The 23,727-nt window shown below is 34.9% G+C and overlaps 1 protein-coding gene across 10 annotated transcripts in view; it reads left to right on the plus strand.

Moving 5' to 3' along the window:
- RYR2 (ryanodine receptor 2) overlaps positions 1 to 23,727 on the plus strand; it is a 435,368-nt gene that overhangs the window by 296,846 nt on the left and 114,795 nt on the right. For all 10 annotated transcript variants that reach the window (XM_040597875.1, XM_040597877.1, XM_040597881.1 and 7 more), the window contains 15 exons: positions 461 to 593; positions 1,766 to 1,869; positions 3,238 to 3,373; positions 4,072 to 4,258; positions 4,734 to 4,839; positions 6,045 to 6,165; positions 7,420 to 7,589; positions 8,585 to 8,805; positions 10,152 to 10,242; positions 13,319 to 13,459; positions 14,245 to 14,408; positions 16,684 to 16,762; positions 17,427 to 17,516; positions 18,660 to 18,797; positions 20,977 to 21,054. In XM_040597875.1, coding sequence (XP_040453809.1) covers positions 461 to 593; positions 1,766 to 1,869; positions 3,238 to 3,373; positions 4,072 to 4,258; positions 4,734 to 4,839; positions 6,045 to 6,165; positions 7,420 to 7,589; positions 8,585 to 8,805; positions 10,152 to 10,242; positions 13,319 to 13,459; positions 14,245 to 14,408; positions 16,684 to 16,762; positions 17,427 to 17,516; positions 18,660 to 18,797; positions 20,977 to 21,054 — 1,959 coding nt within the window. The remainder of the gene's footprint in view (positions 1 to 460; positions 594 to 1,765; positions 1,870 to 3,237; positions 3,374 to 4,071; positions 4,259 to 4,733; positions 4,840 to 6,044; positions 6,166 to 7,419; positions 7,590 to 8,584; positions 8,806 to 10,151; positions 10,243 to 13,318; positions 13,460 to 14,244; positions 14,409 to 16,683; positions 16,763 to 17,426; positions 17,517 to 18,659; positions 18,798 to 20,976; positions 21,055 to 23,727) is intronic.

The following is a 23,727-nucleotide window of genomic DNA, read 5'->3' on the forward strand; positions in this document are numbered from 1 at the left end:
AGTTGACTAAGTTTTTAGAAGAATCTGTCCTTTGGTTCTGGAGGAAAATATAGTTAGCATTGTAATTTCAGATGCTTTAATAAAAAACCCCTACAAATAGCGTTTTATATGCTTGCTTGATTTTAAAGGGGAGATTATTTAGAAACTAATGAAAAATTGATGCAGTATTACTCTGTGAATCTGACCATTCACAGTCTTTTATGTTTGAATGTAGAATCTATGGGTGATCCCAGTTCTTTTTCAAGCTTATACCTTGATCTTTGGGGCTAAAGGAGTGATTTACTTGCTGAGAAAGCCCTGTTGATTCCAGGGTGAAACCTAAACAGTTAACTTCATGCCATTGCGATGAATACAATGCATAAATATTAGTGTGTTAAAGGGCTGTTACATAAATGATCTTTTGCAAGTTTTATGTCTGTTCCAGAGGTTTAGCTTCAGTCTGTTTTTATTTGCTTCTTAGGAAATCACTTTTCCAAAGATGGTGGCAAACTGCTGTCGTTTCCTGTGTTATTTTTGCCGCATCAGCAGGCAGAATCAAAAAGCTATGTTTGATCATCTTAGCTATTTATTAGAAAACAGCAGTGTTGGCCTTGGTAAGTAATCAGCATGTGGCTTTTATAATTCTAAACCAAAACAAAAATTGTTAAAATTTTCTGCTGATTTATGTATATATAAAACTACCTCTGTTTTTCTGCATCCCTCTGTTTTGGTTGAAGTTTCTCCTTTACCCAGTGCAAAAATATCTTCATTAACTGTATTCCTAACTCCAAACACACCCCTGACAGTAGCGTTGAGGTAATTTAGTATACACTTTTTGTATGTGCCTGGACCTTGAGAGAGTTGGTGTTTAGTTGTGCATTTTAAGGAACAGATTAAAATCGTGATTGTGACATAGAAAATCATAAATAAGTGTTAACAGAATTTCATTAGGGCTTACTTCTCACTGCTTAAGCTTACTCCGCTGCACTTTCTTCTGTAGTGTGTTCAGTACACACCTGTGGCAGTGGGAGAAACTCAGAGCTTATTTGCTTGGGTATGCATGTATAGATGGCCAGAAATGAACCTTAAAATTTTCTTAAAATGCTAACCTTTCTTTCTAGGCTGAAGTGTTATAGAGGAGGTACATTTATCCTTTATTTAATTTAGTACTTGTAATTGAGAATATATAATTATTTAGAAACATCATAGTATTTTTTTTCATGATCACAAAGTCCTTATTAATACATAGGTACAGTACAGAAGCATAAGCTAAAAATCTTTTTGGACAGAAAGTGCTCAAATCAAATGCTTTTGAAGTGTTATTATGAAAACCTTAACTTTTTCTAACACTATAATGACTGCCATTTTTTAAAGAAATAACATATAATCTTATATTTTAAAGCTTAAAAATATTTTCTGTTTCAATACATTTCACAAAATGTCAGTGATTTAGATACAAAATTTCTGCTACCTTTTCCTCAGAGCAAAGTTGTGTCAGGAAAATTAGAAAGAATGAGATCTTAAAACAAAGTATGTGATGACAATAGGAATGTATAAGGAAAGCTGTTTCTAACTTGAACATCTACATTGTATGTTGATTTCATATCAGTGTCAAATTTCATGCAAGTGCATGATGATTTATTATAAACTGAGTAGTATAAATGATATACTTGTAATCATGTGCTAACTAATGACAAAATGTATTTAAATAAAAATGTTAATTTATATGGTATGAATTTGTTGGGTTTTATTAAGTTGGTGTTGAAACTAAATGTTATTTTAACAGCCTCTCCTTCTATGCGAGGATCAACTCCTTTAGATGTTGCAGCAGCCTCTGTGATGGATAACAATGAACTTGCATTAGCTTTAAGGGAGCCTGATCTGGAGAAGGTTGGTAGCTTCTTTATAAAACTTTTTTTTTTTTTTTTTTTTTTCCCCCCTGTAGAGAGGGCAAAATTCCTGTTTCCTGGGAAGATTATAAGAATTGTGCAGGAGTTTTAGGTACCATTCAAAGGAAGGGTATCAGGATCTGATTGTTTGTTCTTTCTACTGGTGGTCTGGATAGTTAAACTGAGTTTATGGTTATTACACACGGGTGTAGCCAAAAGGAATTGCCTCAAGGGCAGCTCTTGCTTTAAGAATAGTGGAGTCCATACCCAACAGAACTTCAATGCTAAAATCTTCCTTTGCTTTTCCGTCTTGATGGTGATATGCAGTGGTGGCATAATGCAATAGGGAATACAAGAAGCCTTGTGACAATTTGTTAAAATATATGACAGATTTTCATAGAGATATCTATCTATATCTATCTGTATTTTTTCCTAACATTTAAACCTGCTTTAGAAAAGATTGAAGGAATTGGGATTAATTAGATTGAAGAATAAAAAACTCAAAAGAGCATGCGATATTTGTGTGGAATATATAAATTACTGCTGCAAGAAGGAATAGAATAATGGTTGCGATGTCAGTAGTGGTTAAGAAAGGCAGCTTAAATAATGGAAAGAGAGATGCAGGATAGACATTAAAAAATGCTTTCTAATGAAAAGTGAGAGTGTAATACATTGTCCAATTTCATATGAAAGCGTCTGTCAGGAGTAATATAAGCATAGATGATCCCTTCCTGGAATAGGAAGATGGACCATGTCTGTTTAAAAGGACATTTTCAGACTTACTGTTCTTAAAAATGCTCAACAAAAAGAAGCTGTCTGAACAGGTTAAAGGCTATGCTTAAAATTCTAATAATTCAGAAAGGAGAGGGAAAACTGAAAACTAATATTGAGACTATAGGGTTGAATTACAGGGAGTGTTACTGCTGTGTGTTTAAAAAGAAAGGAAGAAAAAAGTCAAATGAAACAGAAAGGTTAAAATTAGAGAGTAGACCTGTGAGTTAAATTAGAAGATGTGATTTCAAATATGGATAGTGTGTAGTTGCGGAATATTAGAAAACTGAATCATTTGTAATGCTCAGGATTGCAAGAGAAATGAGATAGAGAGAGCAAAGTGGTGATTTAGAGAGAGGGGGAAATGGAATTGAGATAAGTAAGGTCTTGCAGTTCATGGCAGAAGTAGGTAAAGACTGGGACCGTGAACTAAGAAAGAGGTTGCTGCTCTTTTGTGCCCAAAGAATGATATGGTTTGGTCGGGAATGATAGAATGTGGACACCAGATCCGAGACAACCCATGAGGATACTTCCCTTTGAAACTGCACTTCTCTCCCTTTTTACAATTAATATCTTTTTCATCTTACCTTGCTTTTAGGTGGTTCGCTACTTGGCTGGATGTGGATTGCAGAGTTGTCCTTTGTTGATTTCTAAAGGCTACCCAGACATTGGATGGAATCCAGTTGAAGGAGAGCGATATTTGGATTTTCTTCGTTTTGCTGTTTTTTGCAATGGTAGAGTAGAAGTCTATATATTTTTTAACTTCCTCTAATAAGTTTGTAATTTAAAATAGTAATATAAGCCAACTTGATAAGTTACCGTAGTTTTAAAGGACAATTTACAGAAAGAGTAGAATTATGCAAGTCATGCAGTAACTGAGATGCCCATTTCACAAATCATATAGGGGACCTATGAGACTATGCCCCATTTTTTTAGATGCATCTTTAGTCTTTGAAATTCTCTCATTTCCTTTGGAAGTAGAGCAGATATTCCTAATTTTTTTTTTTTTATTTTTTTTTTTTTTTGTGATAAAGCTCATGCTAGACATAGAGACAAACTCCCATCTTCTGATGATGATTTATAGTCCAGTTTTAGTGTGTAACAGCCAAACTGGTCCCATCATTAACTCTCTCGCTTGACTGTGAGTCTTTACTAAAAATCAGTAGCTTCAGTGATGTTTTAAACAGCCTTTACTATATAGTTGCTTCTTTGGCTGTATTTCATTTTGATTTAAATCACATTTTATTCATAGCTTTTATTACAATAATAGAGTTTGTGCATTTATGTAACTTTCTCAAGATATTTAAACTGTTTTGTAGTTAAAAGTATCTACTGATGCATACATTCTGCACTTTTGTGTACCTTTTTCTGATTATATTTCAGAAGTCTTTTTGATATAGTTTTAAATTTTGATGTTTATTCTGTGTGGTAGGAGAGAGTGTGGAGGAAAATGCTAATGTTGTAGTCAGACTGCTTATCCGTCGACCTGAATGTTTTGGTCCTGCTCTAAGAGGAGAAGGAGGCAATGGGTTACTTGCTGCCATGGAGGAAGCGATACAAATAGCAGAAGATCCAACAAGGGATGGGCCTTCTCCAAGTAATGGATCTAGTAAAACCCTGTAGGTGCAGTGGAATTGCTTATGTTGCCATAATTTTTATTAATTTGTTCTATAATCTTAGTCATTAAATGACTTGTTTGTTTTAACATGCGGATTATCATCTGGATTCTTCCTTGGATTCTGTGGAGGGTAGAGATTTGTCTTCTCCCAAACGGTGCATCCTCTGCACTGTCAATTTAAGTAACTTTCTCTAAATATAAAATCCTCTTTGGAATTCTGTTTGTTCTTTGTCAGTCAGTTAATAGTCAATCTCCTGATGCAAAATGAGGTAGATAAATGGTAACAATGCAGGTGGCACTACAGTCTTTTAGGGACAAATTCCAGTCTGTTAGTCTGCTAGAAGTCTGCTAGCTAACAGGAAGCCACTATATGTAAGCTGTTACACCTATGAGCAGGTTTTCATTATTGCTGATGTAAAAACTTTGTTGCATTTTTTTTTCATCTTTTAATCGTTTTAACATTTAACTAATTTCAGTGAAATGGAAGAACAAGAAGATGACACTATTCACATGGGAAATGCAATCATGACCTTTTATGCTGCCTTGATTGATCTCTTAGGACGTTGTGCCCCTGAAATGCATGTAAGTTTTAAGTCTTCATGCACTGGAAAGTAAAGTCGTAGTTGTTCTACTTATTGATGGGTTTGCTGTGTGGCTTTTTCACAGTAAGGTTATCAGGTATTAAAGCAGTGGTATGGCTACACAGTATCTTAATGTACATAATGTGTTAATCTGCAAACTGGCAAGAAATTTCTGTGGACTATTCAGAAGCTGTCCTTTTTAAAAGAATTATTCCATTGCTTTTCTTATTATAGTTCCCTGCGGCTGGTCTTCAACAGCATTCTGTCATGAATATTGTTTGATTGGCCATTATGACAATCAAACTCCTCAAATTTCCCTATTTATTGGGATGGTGTAGAGTGATTTATTTTTTTAAAACCATGGTTTTACTCTCTTCATGTACTTATTTAAACAGGTTTTTTAAATTGCATCTAAAAGAGTAAATATTACAGGGCATCCTTTTAAAACATACTGACAAACCTTCTCAAAGGTATGATGGCACTATTTCAGGCATTAAATGCAAAGAGTTAGACAAGCTATAAAAACCAAGCCCTTGCTACTTAGTTCCTAAGGAACTGAAACTGTGAAAATATTGTTTGCGATTCACAATACCTTCCTGTTCTTCACAAGTTCTTAGGTATGCATAGTTTCTCATTTCACCCTGAAATGTGCCCTAATTCATGTAGGTAAGTATCAGATTTTGTGCAGAGATCAATAATTTGAGAAAAGAGAGAGAGATCTATGTAATAAGGCCTGTGCATGAATATCTATTTTGTCTGAATAAAACAATTGTCTTGTTTTCTCCCTGTCTTGCTGCCTTTTTAAATATAAAACTAAAACAACTGGGATACCTGACAGCGGTGGTGGTTGGCCAGGACAGAAAAACTGGCTTTTTTCATCTGAAAATCTGCTTTTACTTCTTCTCCCCTTCCTTCCCTCCATGTGCTACATTTTAATGCTTTGTTCACCTATTTTACCTGACATTCCATTCTGAAACTGGGCTTAGTCTTATATAATAACCAAACATACAGTTTTCTAGACTTCGCATGTTTGCATCCAAGATACACAAACAGATAGAGATTATGTAAAATTTGCATTATTAATTATATTGTGATTTTGAGAGCAGTCATTCTTGTGTATCCGTGGTTCAGGAAGTTTCCAGAACATGGACACGTATAGAAGATGAAACAAAGACCTTGTTAATTCTTTGTTTGTCTTTTCCTTAGCTAATCCATGCTGGCAAAGGCGAAGCCATTAGAATCAGATCAATTCTAAGGTCTTTGATTCCACTGGAAGACTTGGTGGGAGTAATTAGTATTCCTTTCCACATGCCAACCATAGCTAAAGGTAAGGTGATTATTCTACTTCTTTTTCTCCATCCTGTTGTTATGTTTTGTAATTTAATGACATACTGATACTCATACTTCTCTCAGTATTTAAAAACAGTTTTGCAAATTAAACTGTTACGTGAATTAGAAGAGAAATCAAGTGTCCTTGATACATGTTTTTCTGCATGCTATGGACAGTAATTCTGTGTACATTTAGATCACTGATGTAAATCCTAATCATTTAAATCAAATCATAAAAACCTATTACAACTTTAAGAATAAATTAAAAAATGTATACTTTCTATTTTTCTAAAACATTTTAAAAATTTTCAGTCTCTTTTCTTGCTGGCATAATCCTTAGCTTTTGCTGTTCTAACCCTATCAATTGTTTCTAGTGATCTTACTAAGACCCCAGAGTTGTTTAGCAACTAGGGTGAAGTTATAGGTGTGACATACAGATGTAAAACACATTTCTTTGTGTTTTCTGCCTACATAGAATTGATTGTGATATTTGGAGCCATGTGAGCATCAATAAAAAAGAGAAAGGAATTACATCTGGCTTTTTGGGTATCTGGAAAGAAAACATTATAATTGCAACATGGATTTTCTAGGGACTTAGAGCACAAGAATGCCCAACAGGTTACAGTAGAAGAGATAAAAAGATCAATCTTTCTATTACACCGTTATTTATTTCTGTTCCAAATAGTGATGGATCTATAGGTGATGTCTCAATGGCACAGAATACAGCTTATGGATACAATATTGTTTATTTGGTTTTGCAAATGTATCAAAATTTAAAACTACTTCAATGAATTCCTTTCAGATATTCTAGGAGTTTGCAGATACAAAGGACTTTTTAGCAGAATCTTAAGTCATTGTTACGCATTTCAGATATGTTCACCACTGCTGCAGTCCTGGGGTGTTGTAGAATAATTGTATTTTTTACTTTCTGTCTCCATTTTCTAAGAACTAGGTAGTTCTGTAGATGAATTAGTATGTTTTGGGTACTTACCATTAGAATATCAACTGATAATAGTCCCATAGTACACAAAGCATGAACAGAAAAGCATGTATGGAAGTCTATCTGGGTAGAATTTGCCTTATGCATTCCTTTTCCGTTAACTACAGATGTGTTGCGTTTGTGTAACAAAACCATGGGGAAGATGCTTAGATACTAAAAGAGACTCAAAGCCTCTGACAAGTAGTAGCATGACTGATTAGTCTGCTGGTGAAGGATTATCCTTGTCATTGAAGTCTTATTTCTTCCTTTTAGATGGTACTGTGGTGGAACCTGACATGTCTGCGGGGTTTTGCCCAGATCACAAGGCAGCCATGGTTTTGTTCCTTGACAGGGTCTATGGAATTGAGGACCAGGATTTTCTTCTACACCTTCTTGAGGTTGGCTTTCTGCCAGATCTTCGTGCTGCTGCTTCTTTAGATACAGTAAGCATTTCTCTGTTGTTATTTTGGTTCCATTATCTTACTGAATGCTGCAGCATTTTTCATCCCTCAAAACCACGTTTTTTATTACTTCATATTGTCTTCTGCATTTCTCAAATGCTGGATGAGCTGTCTGTTGCTGCTGAGCTTTGAGAATATTGGAAGAACAGTGAAGAAACACTCTCCAGAATGATGCTCACTTTATAGTAGGTCCCGTTGATAACTGTATTCATAAGAGATGCAGTACCTTTCCCTGGGAGACTTTCTGAGCTTGTGCTATGGAATCAAAATCAGATAATCTGCCAATGAAGCATGTAACTGTGAGCCTCTTCCCAGAGATATACAGAAGGTGTTCATCTTCATGCATTTGTTAGGGACACCTACATTGTTATTTAGGAAATCACTAAATTATTTTTTAGTACCTCTTCAAAATTGCTGCCTTTTTGCTGCGAGTCTTATTTCTATCTTACTGTTCTTAGCTGGCTGGATCCAGAATTGTACGTGGGCTAAGACAGGGACTTTGATTTCCCTATTTGACATTTTATGTCAACATTTTTCTTAAAATAATTATGTTTTTGTTTAAGAAAGACCAGGTGAGGTTTTTTTCCTCACTTGGAACTTGGGCTTGATAGTAACACAGAAACATACTGAGTTTTGTCAATGCAGACATGACTGGTATTACCTGATTTTGGAGTGTTCTGTTAAGCAGTATGACACTCTTTAAATATAGTCTTGAAAATTTTTTTGTTTTTGAATGGCTACCTTTAGTGTTTATGTTTTTGTTCATTAAAACCAAACCAAACCAAAAGCTTTCTGTGAGACTTGAGAAGCAGGAAAAGAAGCTAGGCATCAAGTTTCCAGCAGGTACCAAATCCTCACTGGTGTCTTTTGGAAATGTCCCTCTTTATAACTATTAATAAAAGAAAAACAAGCAAGTTATTTTCATTTGTAACAACACTGATGAATCAAATCTAATTTCTGTCTCGTTTAATTCATAGGCTGCTTTAAGTGCCACAGATATGGCTTTGGCTCTGAATCGATACCTTTGCACAGCAGTCTTGCCTCTGTTGACCAGATGTGCTCCTCTCTTTGCTGGCACAGAGCATCACGCTTCCCTCATCGATTCCTTATTACATACTGTGTACAGACTCTCAAAGGGATGCTCTCTTACCAAAGCTCAGCGGGATTCTATTGAAGAGTGTTTGCTGTCTATCTGTGGGTAAGAAAATACGCCTGGCTGTACAGGAATGCTAACTGATAACCTACGATATTCATAATACAGGAATGCAGAACTATGCCACCAGTGGCATAATTAAGATTTTTTTATTCTGACAGATGATTGTGATATTTTTAAATATGCTGTATTCAATTTGCAGCTTTATTAATCACTCATATGCAGTCCTCCAGTTATTTTGCCATCACTGAATTATTTAAATTAAAACCTTGGCATTTAACTAGGAGAATTTACTGCAAAAAGGCAAAGCCATGGAAATGTGGAATTATACATACACTGAAGTAGCATTTAAATACTTTTTGCTGTTGAGATTGGCAGTATTGTTGATGATCAGTAGATTATACAGCTCTATGTAGATGCTTGTTTAATTGTGTGTAGATATTTGTTTATATTGTGTTACAGTTGAAATCCTAATCAATGACTAGTATATTGACACCTACAGGACAAATTTTGTCTGGGTATATGCAGTTTCAAAACCAGCTGATTACTATCCACTTTTTTAATAAGCCTTCAGGCTTAATTATCAGAAGTTGACTAGGCACTTATGGATTTAATTTCTAATTAAAAGTCATTAACATTTAGGCTTTCAAATCACCAGAGTTTTTTAGAATATATCACCATATTTTTTATTTTGCATGATATGGAAATGTGTTCAGAAATGACAGACATTTATATTACAGTACTGTAAAAAAGTACTGTATAACATTTCTTGCTAAAGTATATCCCATTGAACATTATATATATATATATATATATATATATTTTAATATATATATAACCTTGATAAGAAAAGAACCAATAAAATGGACCAGTGTTTGCTATTTATCCGGAAAGGTTTAATGTCCATGCAATTCTAACATATATGCTATACCTATTTCTTCTGTCCTTCCAGTTGGCGCCTACTGCATGTCTTGTTCAGTACATCCAAAGAGTTAGTGTTCTTAGGTCTTGATTAGTTTCTATGATATTTTTAAAAGCCATTGAGATATATTACAAGAAATGATTATAGCCTTTTCTCATGGCCATGGTGATCATAATACAGAATATCAACATTTAGTATTTTTTTTCTCCTGATTTTCTCTGTCTATAGGTTAGATATTTTCTTAGCTTCTTTAAAGTGTTTGATTTACAGCTTGATCAGAAGGTTTTCATTAGTATGCACTTACTTGCTTTGGACACATTTTTTTCATGCCTCAAGCCAATAGCCTATTACTTTGCAAATCTGAAGAATTTTAATGGCACAGAACTGACAGGTTGCTGTAGTGTATTTAGTAAGTATTTACATGAAACTATGCTGGTACATCCTTTTGAAATGCTTTGTCGGCTTTTAGGCAGTTGCGGCCTTCCATGATGCAGCATTTGCTGAGAAGATTAGTATTTGATGTTCCTCTTTTAAATGAACATGCAAAGATGCCTCTCAAGGTAAAAGTACATTTTAATATTCAACAGAATTCCTCGTAACAAAATGCAACAGAAAATATTTGCATGGAGATTATTCTCTGTCTTTTTTGTTACCTTATCTCCACACTTCAGGAGGAATTCAGTCTATTTCTATTCATCCATATAGAATTATGAAGTCCTTGTCTAATGTTTGCTTCTCCTTTAATTACCTCTTTTGTTTTAAGCCTATGTGGAAACAGAATAGTAAAACCTTTAGGGGTTGGGGCAGCATCCAGAGTACAGAGAAAGATAGCAATTGTATGTACCCTTACTTCTGCCTTCTGTGTTGGTTTTCCCTGCTCTTGGAAAAGGGACTCTTTTTCTGGGGTTTGTGCTTGGAAATCTAAGTAGTACATGGTTATTAATAATCTTTCATTTAGTTTTCAGCCCCCAAAGATTTCTCCATATCTTTTGATTCTGATTCCTAATGCACAAGAAAAATGTGGTTTTTCCTTTCTTGAGATGACACCTTCCTTAAAGATTCCTCAGATTTCATCAACAGTACTAAGAAATGTACCATCTCCCACCTTACCTTACTGCTGTTTTTCAGCAGTCCTTTTTAATCCTTTACGACCACAACTTTGAATTAGATATTTAATCTTTTCTTATTTAATATTTCTTTCTGCTTTTAAAGCCATGTGTCAGGATTAATTGCATTTTACATGTGATTTCTTTGCAAAAATACATGTCAGAAGTACACAGGCTTAAACTAGCCAGGTTATGGTCTCTGGCCTCAGATGAGGTATTTAAATCATTAGTCTCAAAGCCATGACCTGCTGCATGATCTTTGTCCTGCCAAGGACTTCATAATTTGGTTGTTCCCCCGCAAGAAGTGCTCAATCAAACTAAAGATGCCAGAGCAGCCATTCTGCAGTGCCAATGTGTGAGAAAAGCAGTTGATAATTTAGGTCCCCTTTCAATGCATGATGACATTTTATGTCCTGCAAAAACCAAATAGTAACCTGGTGCTCCCTGCGTGGCTATGGTCCTTCAGTTTTTTTTGGGGAAGAAAGAGGAAGCCCAGCTCTCTGAGATCTGTTCATCTAGAACAGCAGTTTTTTTCATCCTGAGGGTCATGACTGCAGACTTTCCCGTATTGCTGAACTGGACAGGGAGGAAATAATTAGATCCTTTTGGCGACTCAAGCTTTAGGAGAATGTAGATACAAATTGAACCATGGTATTAGCATGGGCAAATGGTTTTGTCCATTGACACCTAAACAGTAATAGGAGTTTCTGAGGAAAGTTAACTTTTCAAAGGTTTCACTGACAGTAAACTGATTTTCAGTGATTTAACAAGGGACTCCTACTTATATCTACTAAAGTATTTCTGATTTTAAAGTACTGTGCATATTCCTTATGGGCTTGTGCTAGCAAACAGGTTATAGTAGTCTAAAGAGACAGCTACAAGTTAATCGTGCATCTGAAAATGTAATTTTGATGGGAAGAGAGAAGGAAATGTTGAAGGCTAGATCAGAAGAGAGAGCTTTCTACTGTGAATACCTTTGCTCGTTTCTGGAATTAAAAATTACCTGTTTAGGCAGCATGTGAAGTCAAATCTGTGATGATTTTACTGTATAATTTGGTGTGAACATTCCAGAAAAGGGCTGCCTTGTTTTTATTTCCTCTTAAATCATAATCAGTGCTTCATCAGGGACTTCTCTAAGAGTAAACCTGCCTTTACTCTTGGCTAGATTTAAAAAACATATACATATATATATATTAGCATTCACATGGTGTCCAAAAGCAAACCTGAAGTCTGGCCATTGTGCAATAGTATCTCTTTAGAAGAAAACATTTTCAAATACGTATCAGACTCTTAGAGTCCATATTTCTGAGACTCCTGTGTTTCTACATGAATAATAAAACATCTGTCTTTTTACATTATATACACATGTACGTTCTCTCCCTTTTATCTTTAATAATCCAAAAATTTAAATAGTAAATAATAGTATACCATTTAAATCTGAAGATCTTTTTCTTTGATCCATGAAAAGTATAACAGAACTGCATAGTATTGAGGTTACATTTTTGGTTATCAAAATCCTCACTTCTAAACATCAAGACTTTTTTTTTTTTTTAATACTTGTATTTCTGCACATTTATGTTATGACTGTCTGTGCTTTTCCTTCTTGGCATTTGTTCTGACTGGAAAAAAGGGAATTCTGTCAGCTCTTTAATGACTGTGACTTGTAATATTTTGCCAACATGCTTTGCAAAGTGATGTTGAAACAAATCTCTTTTTCGCTGAGGAACTGTTAAACTCTGAATTAAAATTCTAGCTAAATTTTTTAGAAAGATCATTATGTGTCTTAGGGAAATCTGCTCCTGAGTAGGACTAGTTTTTCATACCTCATTATTGCCAGAATTTTTTTGTTTGGGATTGCCTTTATTGACAGATGTACAACTAATTTTTCCTCTTGTCTGTGACTCAGGGACACAGGGGACACAGAGGACACATTAAGTGCAAAATTTGTGATGTTTTAGTTTGGCAAATACCCAGCAGCAGGGCCTTGCACCATTTGAATTCCTGATAATCTGGAATCTGGTAACCACTGAGGAGGAAAGTATCCTTGAAATAAAAGCTCCTCTGCCAGTTGTAATAGAGGGCAGGAGGGCAGACTGATAGCCAGTTTTACAACTCACAGAAGAGATAAGTCACTTTGGGAGTTATCGTTGAATAGATCTCAGACACGTAAATAATAATTGGGAATTAGGTGAAATCGTGGTTCTACTATTTTGCCCACCATACAGCAGTGTTTGGAATAGCGGCACACAGATGGAAGTGATTTCTTGTCTTCAGCTGAGATGTCAGAGTTCTTGTGGTGCTGGGGAAAATTATTCTGTCACATGCTTTTTGCATATGCCACTAATGTTTAAAAGCAAGAACTGCTCATTCTGTGTGTATATCTACCAATACTTCAAAGAATAGATACACAACATGGGATCGCGATAAAGGTTAGACATTTTTCTGGCAGTGTCTGTGTAACGATTGAGTGCCAGAATGGAAGAACGTCAACAGTTGTATTTATTTGCTTTCAAAATATGTTCTGTTTTAGTTGCTGACAAATCATTTTGAAAGATGCTGGAAGTATTATTGTTTGCCAGGTGGATGGGGTAACTTTGGTGCTGCCTCAGAAGAAGAGCTTCATTTATCCAGAAAGTTGTTCTGGGGTATTTTTGATGCTTTATCTCAAAAGGTAATTCATTTTAATATCCATCCACTACTGTAAAAGCCTTACTGTGTAACCTTTCTTCTTTAAGCTGTCATTTTTACCCAGCTTTTATCAACATTTAAATCTTCCTGTTATAGCATCTGCTTTAACATAGGTATATAATTTTGTCTGCTCATTAATATATATATATATATATATATATATAGCTATTGAAGTAATCTTGAGGTGTATCTCTGAAGGTCAGCTACACTTCAGAGCTCTAAAACCAGATTCAAGTGTCTGCAGGTGACTGAAAGCTGCACTTTTCTATTTCACACAGTAGTCTCCCATAAACCAAGACCATAGTCCTTTTCTTAGCAGTCGTAGTTTCATCACCCTCAAATCCATTCTATGTTGAACAGAAGTTTAATTATGCACCTTGGTTGTATTGTTCATTCTGTGAGCAGTTTTAACCAACCTGCTTAAAATATCATGAGTTTTGTTTCAAGTCTAGGTGTTTAGAAATGCTGTGCATATTCCTTTGCTATGTTCTCTTCTTTATTTCGTCTGAAAAATGCCTGCTGTTGCTGCCAGTGAAGTGAATACGTCTTCCTTCAGCAAGAGCAAGACTTGATCCTAGCTTTAGCTATAGTGTATAATATGCTTTGGACAGTCACTTTCTTTTAATTTCAGAGCAAAAATTCAGTTTTACACTGAGTAAGAAGGCCATTCTGTGGCTGCTCGGTTTCACGTATAGCTGTACCAGTTTTAGCAGTGAGGTGGGTACCTTCCATGCACTACTCACTTTCTCTTCCCTGTATATTCCACAGAAATATGAACAAGAACTGTTCAAACTGGCTTTGCCTTGTTTGAGCGCAGTTGCAGGGGCCTTACCTCCAGACTACATGGAATCAAATTATGTCAATATGATGGAAAAACAATCTTCAATGGATTCAGATGGGAATTTTAATCCTCAACCTGTTGATACATCAAAGTAAGGACTTATTTTGTTGGAACTAGTTTTTTTGAACACGAATGTGTAAAAGAGGGGGATTGGAGTCTGTTGGGTATGATGTAAACTTACAGCTTTTGTTCTTTTCTTCTAGATAGAATGGAGGCCTTTATGTTTTTAATTTTTATTTATGTATTAATTTTAAATCATATAAAGTGATACATATCCAGTTACATAACTAATTTCTTGATCAGCCTAGAACATTTCTAATACATTTTCATCCTGAAGATGAAACTGTCGAGTTTCATTGTATGTCTGCTGCAAACCACCATGGTTTTAGAAGTAGGAAAAATAGATTAGTCTACATCATCCCTGTCATTAACATGTTCCAAGACACTAATGCCAGTGTATGTGAATGACAATGTACCTGCAGAGAATTATGATAATTGTATGTTCATAGGATCTCTTTCTACTATGAATAATGGGGAACTGGGCAGAAAGATCTTCGTTCTTTCTAGGCAGTCAGACTCTGGCAATGCTTTTTTAAGTACGTTAGCCAGACAAAACATATATCTGAATGGGATTTTTGTGCCCTGGTTTTTGACTACAACCACTACCCCATTCTCCTTTGTATAGAGTAATCTTACTGCAGTGTGGTTATGCACTATATCTTGAAAAATGTCACTTCTAAGATGTGCTTCGACCGCCTTTGTGAGCTTTCTGTCTGTATTAACATTCAGAACACTGAATGCCACCAGTAGATTGATACCTTGATTACAGCATGCTTATACTTGTATGCACATCAAAATAGGGTAGTAAAAGCCGTAATCTAGACTGTAATATATAAATCACATCATTATTAAAATTCATTTTTCTAAGATGTTTTTAAGATATATGAAGATTTAACAAGATTTAGTAAGCATATTATACTGTCATTTAGCTAATCGAAGATGGCTTTATATGATGTAATTTCAGAGGAAAATTATCTATAGCCAGAATATATTGGAAAAACTCAGAAAATATCACTCAACATTACCTAAATCATCAGTCAGCTCATTGTCATAGGAGTCAACAATTCTGTGATGATTCAAGACAAAGAAAGCACTGCTTTTATCAATGTCACTTCCAACTAATCCTATATTGTTTTAACATGCAAATCCTGCATTGCATTGCTCACTAGTCCTAGACCTATTTATTTGAAGCTATAGATAAGACCTTAATGTACCTGTCAACTTACTGCGTTTCTCAAATTATTCAAAGTGTTATACCATTAGTAGAGTTCCCCTCAAAATGCATGGTTCCAAACAATAAAAAAGCCGATGACCATGCTGGATGAATATTTTTTGACCTTTGTGTGTGGTTAGGCTCTTGCAAACTGTTACTCTGACATAATGTTTTACATTTTTGCTTTTTCCCCTACTCTGACTGAGATGAAAAAACAGACTTCTGCTCTGCAGTAGATGGCACTGTAGCACTTTTGCTGCCAAAATTCTTAGTCTTAAGAGGAAAGGTTTTGCTATTTCATAAGTTATCAAGAAGCAATTATCCTCTTTCATTTGTAGGAATGCAGATGCAGAAAAAGACTGATATTTGATAAATCATTTTTGGAAGAGGATTCTGTCTGTAGTGCTTGTTTGACAGTTAAGGATAGCTGCTTTTCCTTTACTGCTTACACAACTGTAACTTCTGCATTGTCTTATATACCTGTTTAAGGGCTAGTGTATTTATTTGTGGGTTCTTTTTCTACTTTTAATAAGGATTTTAGTATTTTTGATATTCACTGGATTGTTGTAAAATAAAGCCTTTAGCATATAACTTCGGATTGTTGTAAGTTATGGTGCTTCAAGCATATAATAAAAATTATAGGAATATATAAAATAGATTACATGTTTCAAAAAGGGCTGTTAGCACATTTAGTTTATAATAAACGTGCAGTAAGTTACCACTGTGTTTCAGAAACTATGGGTCACAGTTATATCTTTAATCTTAAGAAAATGGATGTTAGTAATAGAAATACATGACAAAAAGCATGAGTGCTTGGTGTCATTATTGATTTTTCCTTGCGCATGTATGTTGAAGAAGTAAAGTAGCTACAACAGCTGTGATTCTCATTCAGTGGCCATTAAATACCTCAAGCTTTTTCTTGATTTAACTAGGGTTTGGAGCAAACTCTATGTGACGAAACAGAGCATAGTAGGATGCTTTGAATGGATGTGTGCACTACTAATTATTTATTTGAAAGTATTCTTCAAAACAAAAGCATTCACAGTTTAGCATGTATGTGTTATATAATGGCTATTTTTCTCTTCACTTTCAGCATTACAATCCCTGAAAAGCTAGAATATTTCATTAACAAATATGCAGAACACTCTCACGACAAATGGTCAATGGAAAAGGTAAAATCATATTCCTGTTAAAGCAAAACCAGATTTTTATTTGAATACATTTCATCTTTAAAATATTTTGCTCTGAACATTATTATTTTTCATAGTGCTACACATCTGTATGTAGGTAAGAAATAAACTCCTTTCTTAAAGTGCATTTGGGGGAAGATTCTGTAAGTGCACATGAGTTTCAAAACAGTGTTTCATCATTTCGTTGGGTTTTTTTTTGTTGACTTTTGATTAAATATACTTGCTAATTGTTTAAGGGTTTTCTTGACTTGAAATTTCAATTATTTCAATTGTTTAAGAAAAACACCTCTTAGGGTGTCTTACGATTTGTATTCCTTTATTCAATTTGTGTATCCAGTGTTAAAAATATAGTTCCTCAACTATAGCACCATATTTTGCTCTCTATATATATTTAGAAGAAAAATGTAATGAAATGTTAGCTCTGTGAAATTATTAATTTTAAGAAACATAGCATGCTACATAATTACATTCTGTGTGCATAATATAAGTGTTGGTTAAGAAAACTGAGAATAATAATGGAAAGGAAATTTTAAGAGAACAGCTCTGCAGAAGCATAGCTCAGTTCCTTTCTACTAACAAAATAGTCATGTTCATATTTTTTTTTGCTTTTCCTCATTTTTTCCTTTTTTATTATTACTGTTTTCAGTTTGCCAATGGATGGACATATGGTGAAACGTATTCTGAATCTGCAAAAGTGCAACCATTAATGAAACAATATAAGTTGCTATCTGAAAAGGTAAGGAATTTCATTCTTGATCTAGGGTAATTGACACATTGCTTCATTCACTATGAAAATATCACCTTGTGTTTACAGCACTTTTAAAAAATTTATTTAGAGTATGTCAACTAACATGTGATTGTTGCCTTTCTGAAAATTTCAAAAAGAGATAGAAGGATTTTATTGTACAATAAATAGGCCACTCGAGCTATTTTTTCTCATGGCCGAATTGATATGGCATAATTTATGGTGAAACTGAAATGTCATATTGCCAGTATATTTTTACGGTAAGGTCATACAGGAATGCTCACTTGTGTAGTGAGGACTTGGGTTTAGGCTTTGCCTGGTCTCTAGCGGAGGGCCATGAAGATGGTTAGAAGGCTGGAGGGCTTGATCAATGAAACCAGGCTAAAGGAACTGGGTTTGTTCAGTTTAAAGAAGAGAAAGCTGACGGGAATATAATCTCAATTTCCCAGTACCTAAATGCTAGTTATAGAAAAGATGGATGTATTCTCTTCACAGAGATGCACAGTGACTGGACAAAAGGCAATGGGTGTATGTTGCTTTAGCAGAAATGCTTTCTGGAAATCGTTCTTTTCTTCACAACTTAAAACATTGGTATAGGTTCTCCAGAGAATTGGTGAAATCACCTGCACTGCAAATATTCAAGGCATGACATGGCAAGCCCTAGATAACCTGATCTTGATAACTGTTGATAGCCCAATTAGGTTAGCTTCTCTGATCTCAACAGAAGGTTGAGTCAGATGATGACCAGAGGTCCATTCCAACATAGACTATTTTTATGATTCTATTATTATGGCTTTTTTTGTTTTGTGTAGCAGGCAAAACACTGCATTAGTCCTGACAATTACTGTTCAATGTTTGAGTTCATATCTGAGCATGCTATTAATGCAATTATCCCTGTGATCATCAGCTTCCTGCAAGGTCAGAATTTTTCTGCCTGCCTCTGAAATGATAAATAAACTTCTATTAATATCTAATAAGATTTATTTGCTTCTTTGCAGTATCCCTGGGCTGTAAGGGCTGATTTCAGTACATTTCTTTGCACCTCAGTATAACCAAGCAAATACCCAATAGTTATTTTTTGCTCTGTACAGCTACATAAAACCCAAGGTAATTATTGCATCTGCATTCTTCTAGGAGAAAGAAATTTATCGATGGCCAATCAAAGAATCACTAAAAACTATGCTGGCATGGGGATGGCGAATTGAAAGAACACGGGAGGGAGATTCCATGGCACTGTATAATCGGACACGTCGCATATCTCAAACCAGTCAAGTGAGCCATTTTATTAAAACCTTATTTTAAAAATATTTTTTAATAAATTAAAAAAATATGCAAAATATGCTCTACAATCTTTGATTTTACAAGCAGTGAAATAAACCTGTAGGATAAAAATATGTGAGAGTATTTATTCTACAACTCTGAAGGTTTTTTTAGATTTCTAGTCACTGAGGCTGGAACTTTCCCTGTTCCAAAGTAGTACGTTAATAAACATTTTCAGAAAAATCTGAACAAAACCAAAAGGAATATATTTTTTCACTTGATTAAAAGTTAGTTATGTTATTTAGGGGAATTATTTACATCAGTAGGTGCTTACATGTTAGTAGTGAGTATTAATATGATTTGTCTATTATTTTTTTGAATTTGGTGGCTACAAATGCCTTTAAGTGTGTAAAGAAACAAATAAAGGTACATATATAAAATATTTTTATTTCTTTTTTTAAGGAAAATTAATACCAACATCAATGCATCATAAAGTTTATGTTTGTATACAGCCAAAATTCTGAAAATGTGTGTTTTGTTTTGTTTTTTCTTTTGGAATTGCTTTCCTAAATCAAAATACTCTAAGGACAAAATGGAGAAATATTGGCACTATATTCTCTTCAAGTGCTGTATACTTTGCATTTAAACTGGAGAGGGGAGAAAATCTCTTTCTTTCCCATTCACCCAGATACACATGGAGCCAAACTAATGGGGTAAATAAAATGGAGGGGAAAACCTTTCCCTCTTCTCTCCACACAGCTCTGCAGTATTTGCATGAGTGAGTGGTGATAAGCCTGTGAAAAATGAGTTGAACCTGCCTCTCCACGCGCTGTAAACGCTAGAAAATGAATATCAAGTGATTTGATTTAGCACTTGGGCTAAACTACATGTTGTAGTTTGTACATTATAATAGCCTTCCAAGTTTCCTGACTTTTGGGTGTTTATAATACCATCCCCAAAGAATACATTGACAGAGATATTCATATATACTTTAAGCATAAGGAGCTCACTAGAATGAATAGCTTTACAGTTGAAATTCATATTATATCAACATATGAAAACAGCTTTTGTAGCTAAGTCACAGTCTTCCCCTACTATAATGAAATTAACTTTTCTAGAAGAGTTTGATGCCTAAATTATTTCTGTATTTCAGAGTACACTATCATGGTGATACTTATCCTGTGTTTAAAATGTGTTGTGCTGTCATCACACACACACACACCCCCCATAGTATTTTCTGGTGTTCAGCTGAGAAATTTTGGTGTATATTTAATCAGGATCTCCATATTAATATAACAATGCTTGCACCATTTGCTTTAGAAAACAATACTTTATCAGTATTTATTTACTGGGTGCTGCTTCTATGTCCTTTGTGTTATTCTCTATTAAAAATACATGCCTTTTGAAGGAGGCCTTTGGACAAGGGTACATGGTCATATACATGCTTAGGAAAATATTAGACATAGGATCAAGGTTCTGGACACTGTTCTTCTGAAAGAAGTTGTACCTGTGGGGGACATGTATTTGGTACAGCAGAATCCATAGAGGAAAGCCCAGCAATGCCCCTTTTGTAGCCTTATTTCTTGCATCAGTGGCTTGCTAGCCAGGGAGTCTCCATCATTGTTTATCCTTCTTCAAAACATCTGTGTCAATGTAATGAGCAAACCTGTGACAAATGTAAGCAGTAGCAAGAAAGAATGACAAAATGGTGATATTTTCTGAGTGGGGAGGAGAGACAGAAGGAAAAAAGATATGTGTTTAGTAGAATCTATTCCTACATATAGAAATAGGGTTAAAAAACCAAATTCAAAGTTTGATTTTTGCCTGAATTCACCTTAAACTGAATTGTCTGAGATTTCATCTGCTGAGAAAAAAATACACACACTATAGTACAGCCTGATCCACAATGACTTCAAATCTTGAAGAAGTTCAAGTGAAATTTGCATTTGAATAAGTGTGATTTGTATCATGGCTGTCTTGGGGAACAAAATATTTAGACCTTTGCCTAAATTGCACTTAAATTTACCACCCTTAATGTGTTTTCAGTTGCGTTGTATAGGCTCCTTTTGCTCTCTAGAGATAAAGTGACTTTTCCCTTAAGTTCTTTCCTTACTTTAACTGTCTTGTTAATGTTCATGTTTCCATATCGAATGCTTGTGTAACTCCACTGTTTTGCCCCTTTGTCATTCAGATCTCTGTAGATACAGCCCACGGGTACACTCCTCGAGCAATTGACATGAGCAATGTCACCCTCTCCAGAGATTTACATGTAAGTCAAAAACACTTAATATGCCTACCCTTTCTTTACAATTTAATTTTTTATCTTAAACAAATTTTGTGCCTAATGTTTCCTGTCGTTTGGGTCTTTATTTTGGGTTTGGGGTGTTTTTTTGGTCTTTTTTGTCATTACTCTTTGGTACTTTTTTAAAGAGAGTTGCTTTAGAAAACGAGGTTTGTGTTAAAAACCTTCAAGGCTCATTTTAGTCCTGGACTGTTTTTTCCCAGCTTTCTTTGCAAACATCTCTCATTTTGAAGAGAATCCTGTTTAGGAGAGCTTGCAGCATCAGCTTTTTTCTATTTATTATTCATTTCTCCACCATCTTCCCAAAAACATGTTATCATTGCTCTTTTTTTTTTTTTTTTTTTTTTTTTTTTAACCTGAAGAAATAAGAATCAGGAACTATTGTTACAGTGAATATTATGAGAATACAGAATGAGGAATTTGGGGGTAGGATTTTGACAGATCTATAAGTAGGTTGTTGTTTGGAACAATACTTTTTAGTTGATAAACAAATGATGTTTCTATCTTTAGAAAGTTAGGGTGTTTTTCATGGTGTTTGATGGAGTATAACACTCGTTTTTATAGTCTACTAATTTACTGTGAATGTGTTTACAATATAATGTCAACATATGCTAGATAGTTTAAAGTTAATTAGCATAAGTGTTTGCACCAGTCTAGTGATGGCAACATGGCATTCAAAGCTGGCTACAGAAAACTCCTGGAACAGTGTTACATTTGCCCATGCTGAGCTCTGTCATAGTGCAAGCAAACAAGTAGCAGCGGTAAAGCTAATTGTACAGTATATAATATACTGTGCTTCTGTTCAAATTCTCACACTGGATTTCCCCTCCTCGACTCCTATCTCGTAGTTTCCACTTTTATGTTTCTAACTGTTGTAGGTCGCTGACTAGCTTTACAATAATAACCATATGCTGCCAATTAACTATCATATTTGAGTTAAAACTTTCAGTAGATTGCTGATCATTCCAAAGTTAATAAAACTGATAACTGAATAACGCTACTTCTATCATTACACCCTTACATTAAACTGATGGCACAGCTTCATTATAATGACGTCACTTAACTTTTGTATAGACTCAGTGTAGTTAAAAGTCTGTGCAGACTTTGTTTAATGGTCATGAAACAACTCTTGATGTGAACATCACCATAGTATTATGATGCAGTAAACCAAACCCAGAGAAAAGTAACCATCCTGTCACAAACCACAAAGGAAATGGCATTAGAACTTCTATTACTCCCTTGATTACTCTTTTATGCTCTACCCTCTAACATTTGTCATTAATTTTATCTCCTTTGTAGCCTTCAGCTGTAAAGCAGAGCTGTTTAGCTTTATGATTCACTTCTCCTTAATTATGAAGAGAGGTTGTCTTTGAAACGAGCTTCAAAATATGTTATTTAAAAGCTAAGCAAATTTAATCAAAATAAAATTTCAGGTGTTAATTGTCCTGATACTGTCATTCAGGAAATATCCAAACATGTTAGGTATTAATAAAATCTGAGTTTTAAAAATGGCCTGTATGTAATTTTGAACTTGTTAATGATTAGTATCACTAAAGTTGTAGTTCAGGGTTGATTATTCAACCTTTTCCTAGATTTCTGGGGAAAATTAGTTGGTTTTGAACAAGTTGTTTGTTTTGGTTGTTGTTTTTTTTTAACTAGTACATAAGAATTGATGCTATTTAAATGTTTACATCATCTTGTGCATATACTGTGCTAGCAGAGATCATAACTGTGTCTAAAACTCTTAAATCTGGGAAATACTTCTCATTATGTTCTTAAGTGGTCACCTGGTTACATCCTGGCTCCATGAGTAGCTAGGTCTTCCTCTGAGATCATCTTCGTAGCACCCTGCTTTCCAAGCAAGGAAAACCCAGACTACACTACCTTCTTCAAAGGTCCTAATCTAGATTATCAAAACACCAGGACCAGAGCGTGCATGATAGAAGGCATCTACCATACAGGAGAGATATGTGTAATAATGTATCTACTGGATAAAGTTTTATGAAATTGTTCAATAGACAACCAAGATATGGCTGAAATTTGTTACCTGACTTCATGAGTATTATCCCAAATAAAGAAGTGATATTCAGAAATAGTGGTTACTTAAAACCCTTATTGAAGGTGAGGAGAAGGTTCGTGAAAGAAGTGAAAAGTGAAATCTACAGAAAATTCCACCACTGTGTACATCTAGAGGGTATACCATCAAGAGGACAGGCGAGATGGGTTTGAAAATTTGTTTCATGTTGAAATAGTAGTTCCTACTAGTTAGAGACTGGAGAGCTTGTCTGTGTTTTGCTTAGTTTGGGATCTAGCTTCTAGTTTACCAGTCTGAAAGAGTTTGGGTTTTAGAATGATTTGACTTAAACACTGGAGGAGAATCTAATGCTGAACAAAAACCAGTGACTACGTATGTAGACTCCCTGGAAACATAGTTGTTGTTTTTAACAGTGTGCTTACACCTATGAGCATTCACCTCAAGCAGGCTGTTTCCATGGGGTTATAGTCAGTGTGGCACAGCCAGCAGGAACAATCTTGATTCAGTCCTCTGGCTTGCTGCTCTTTTTTTCCCCTTACCAGGGCCTTCAGGAGGTTCTTGCTGGCATTGTTTTGAGAGTCAAGTCCCCATCTGACACCCCAGTG

This window comes from Falco naumanni, chromosome 6 (assembly GCF_017639655.2).
Source record: "Falco naumanni isolate bFalNau1 chromosome 6, bFalNau1.pat, whole genome shotgun sequence".
Taxonomy (NCBI): domain Eukaryota; kingdom Metazoa; phylum Chordata; class Aves; order Falconiformes; family Falconidae; genus Falco; species Falco naumanni.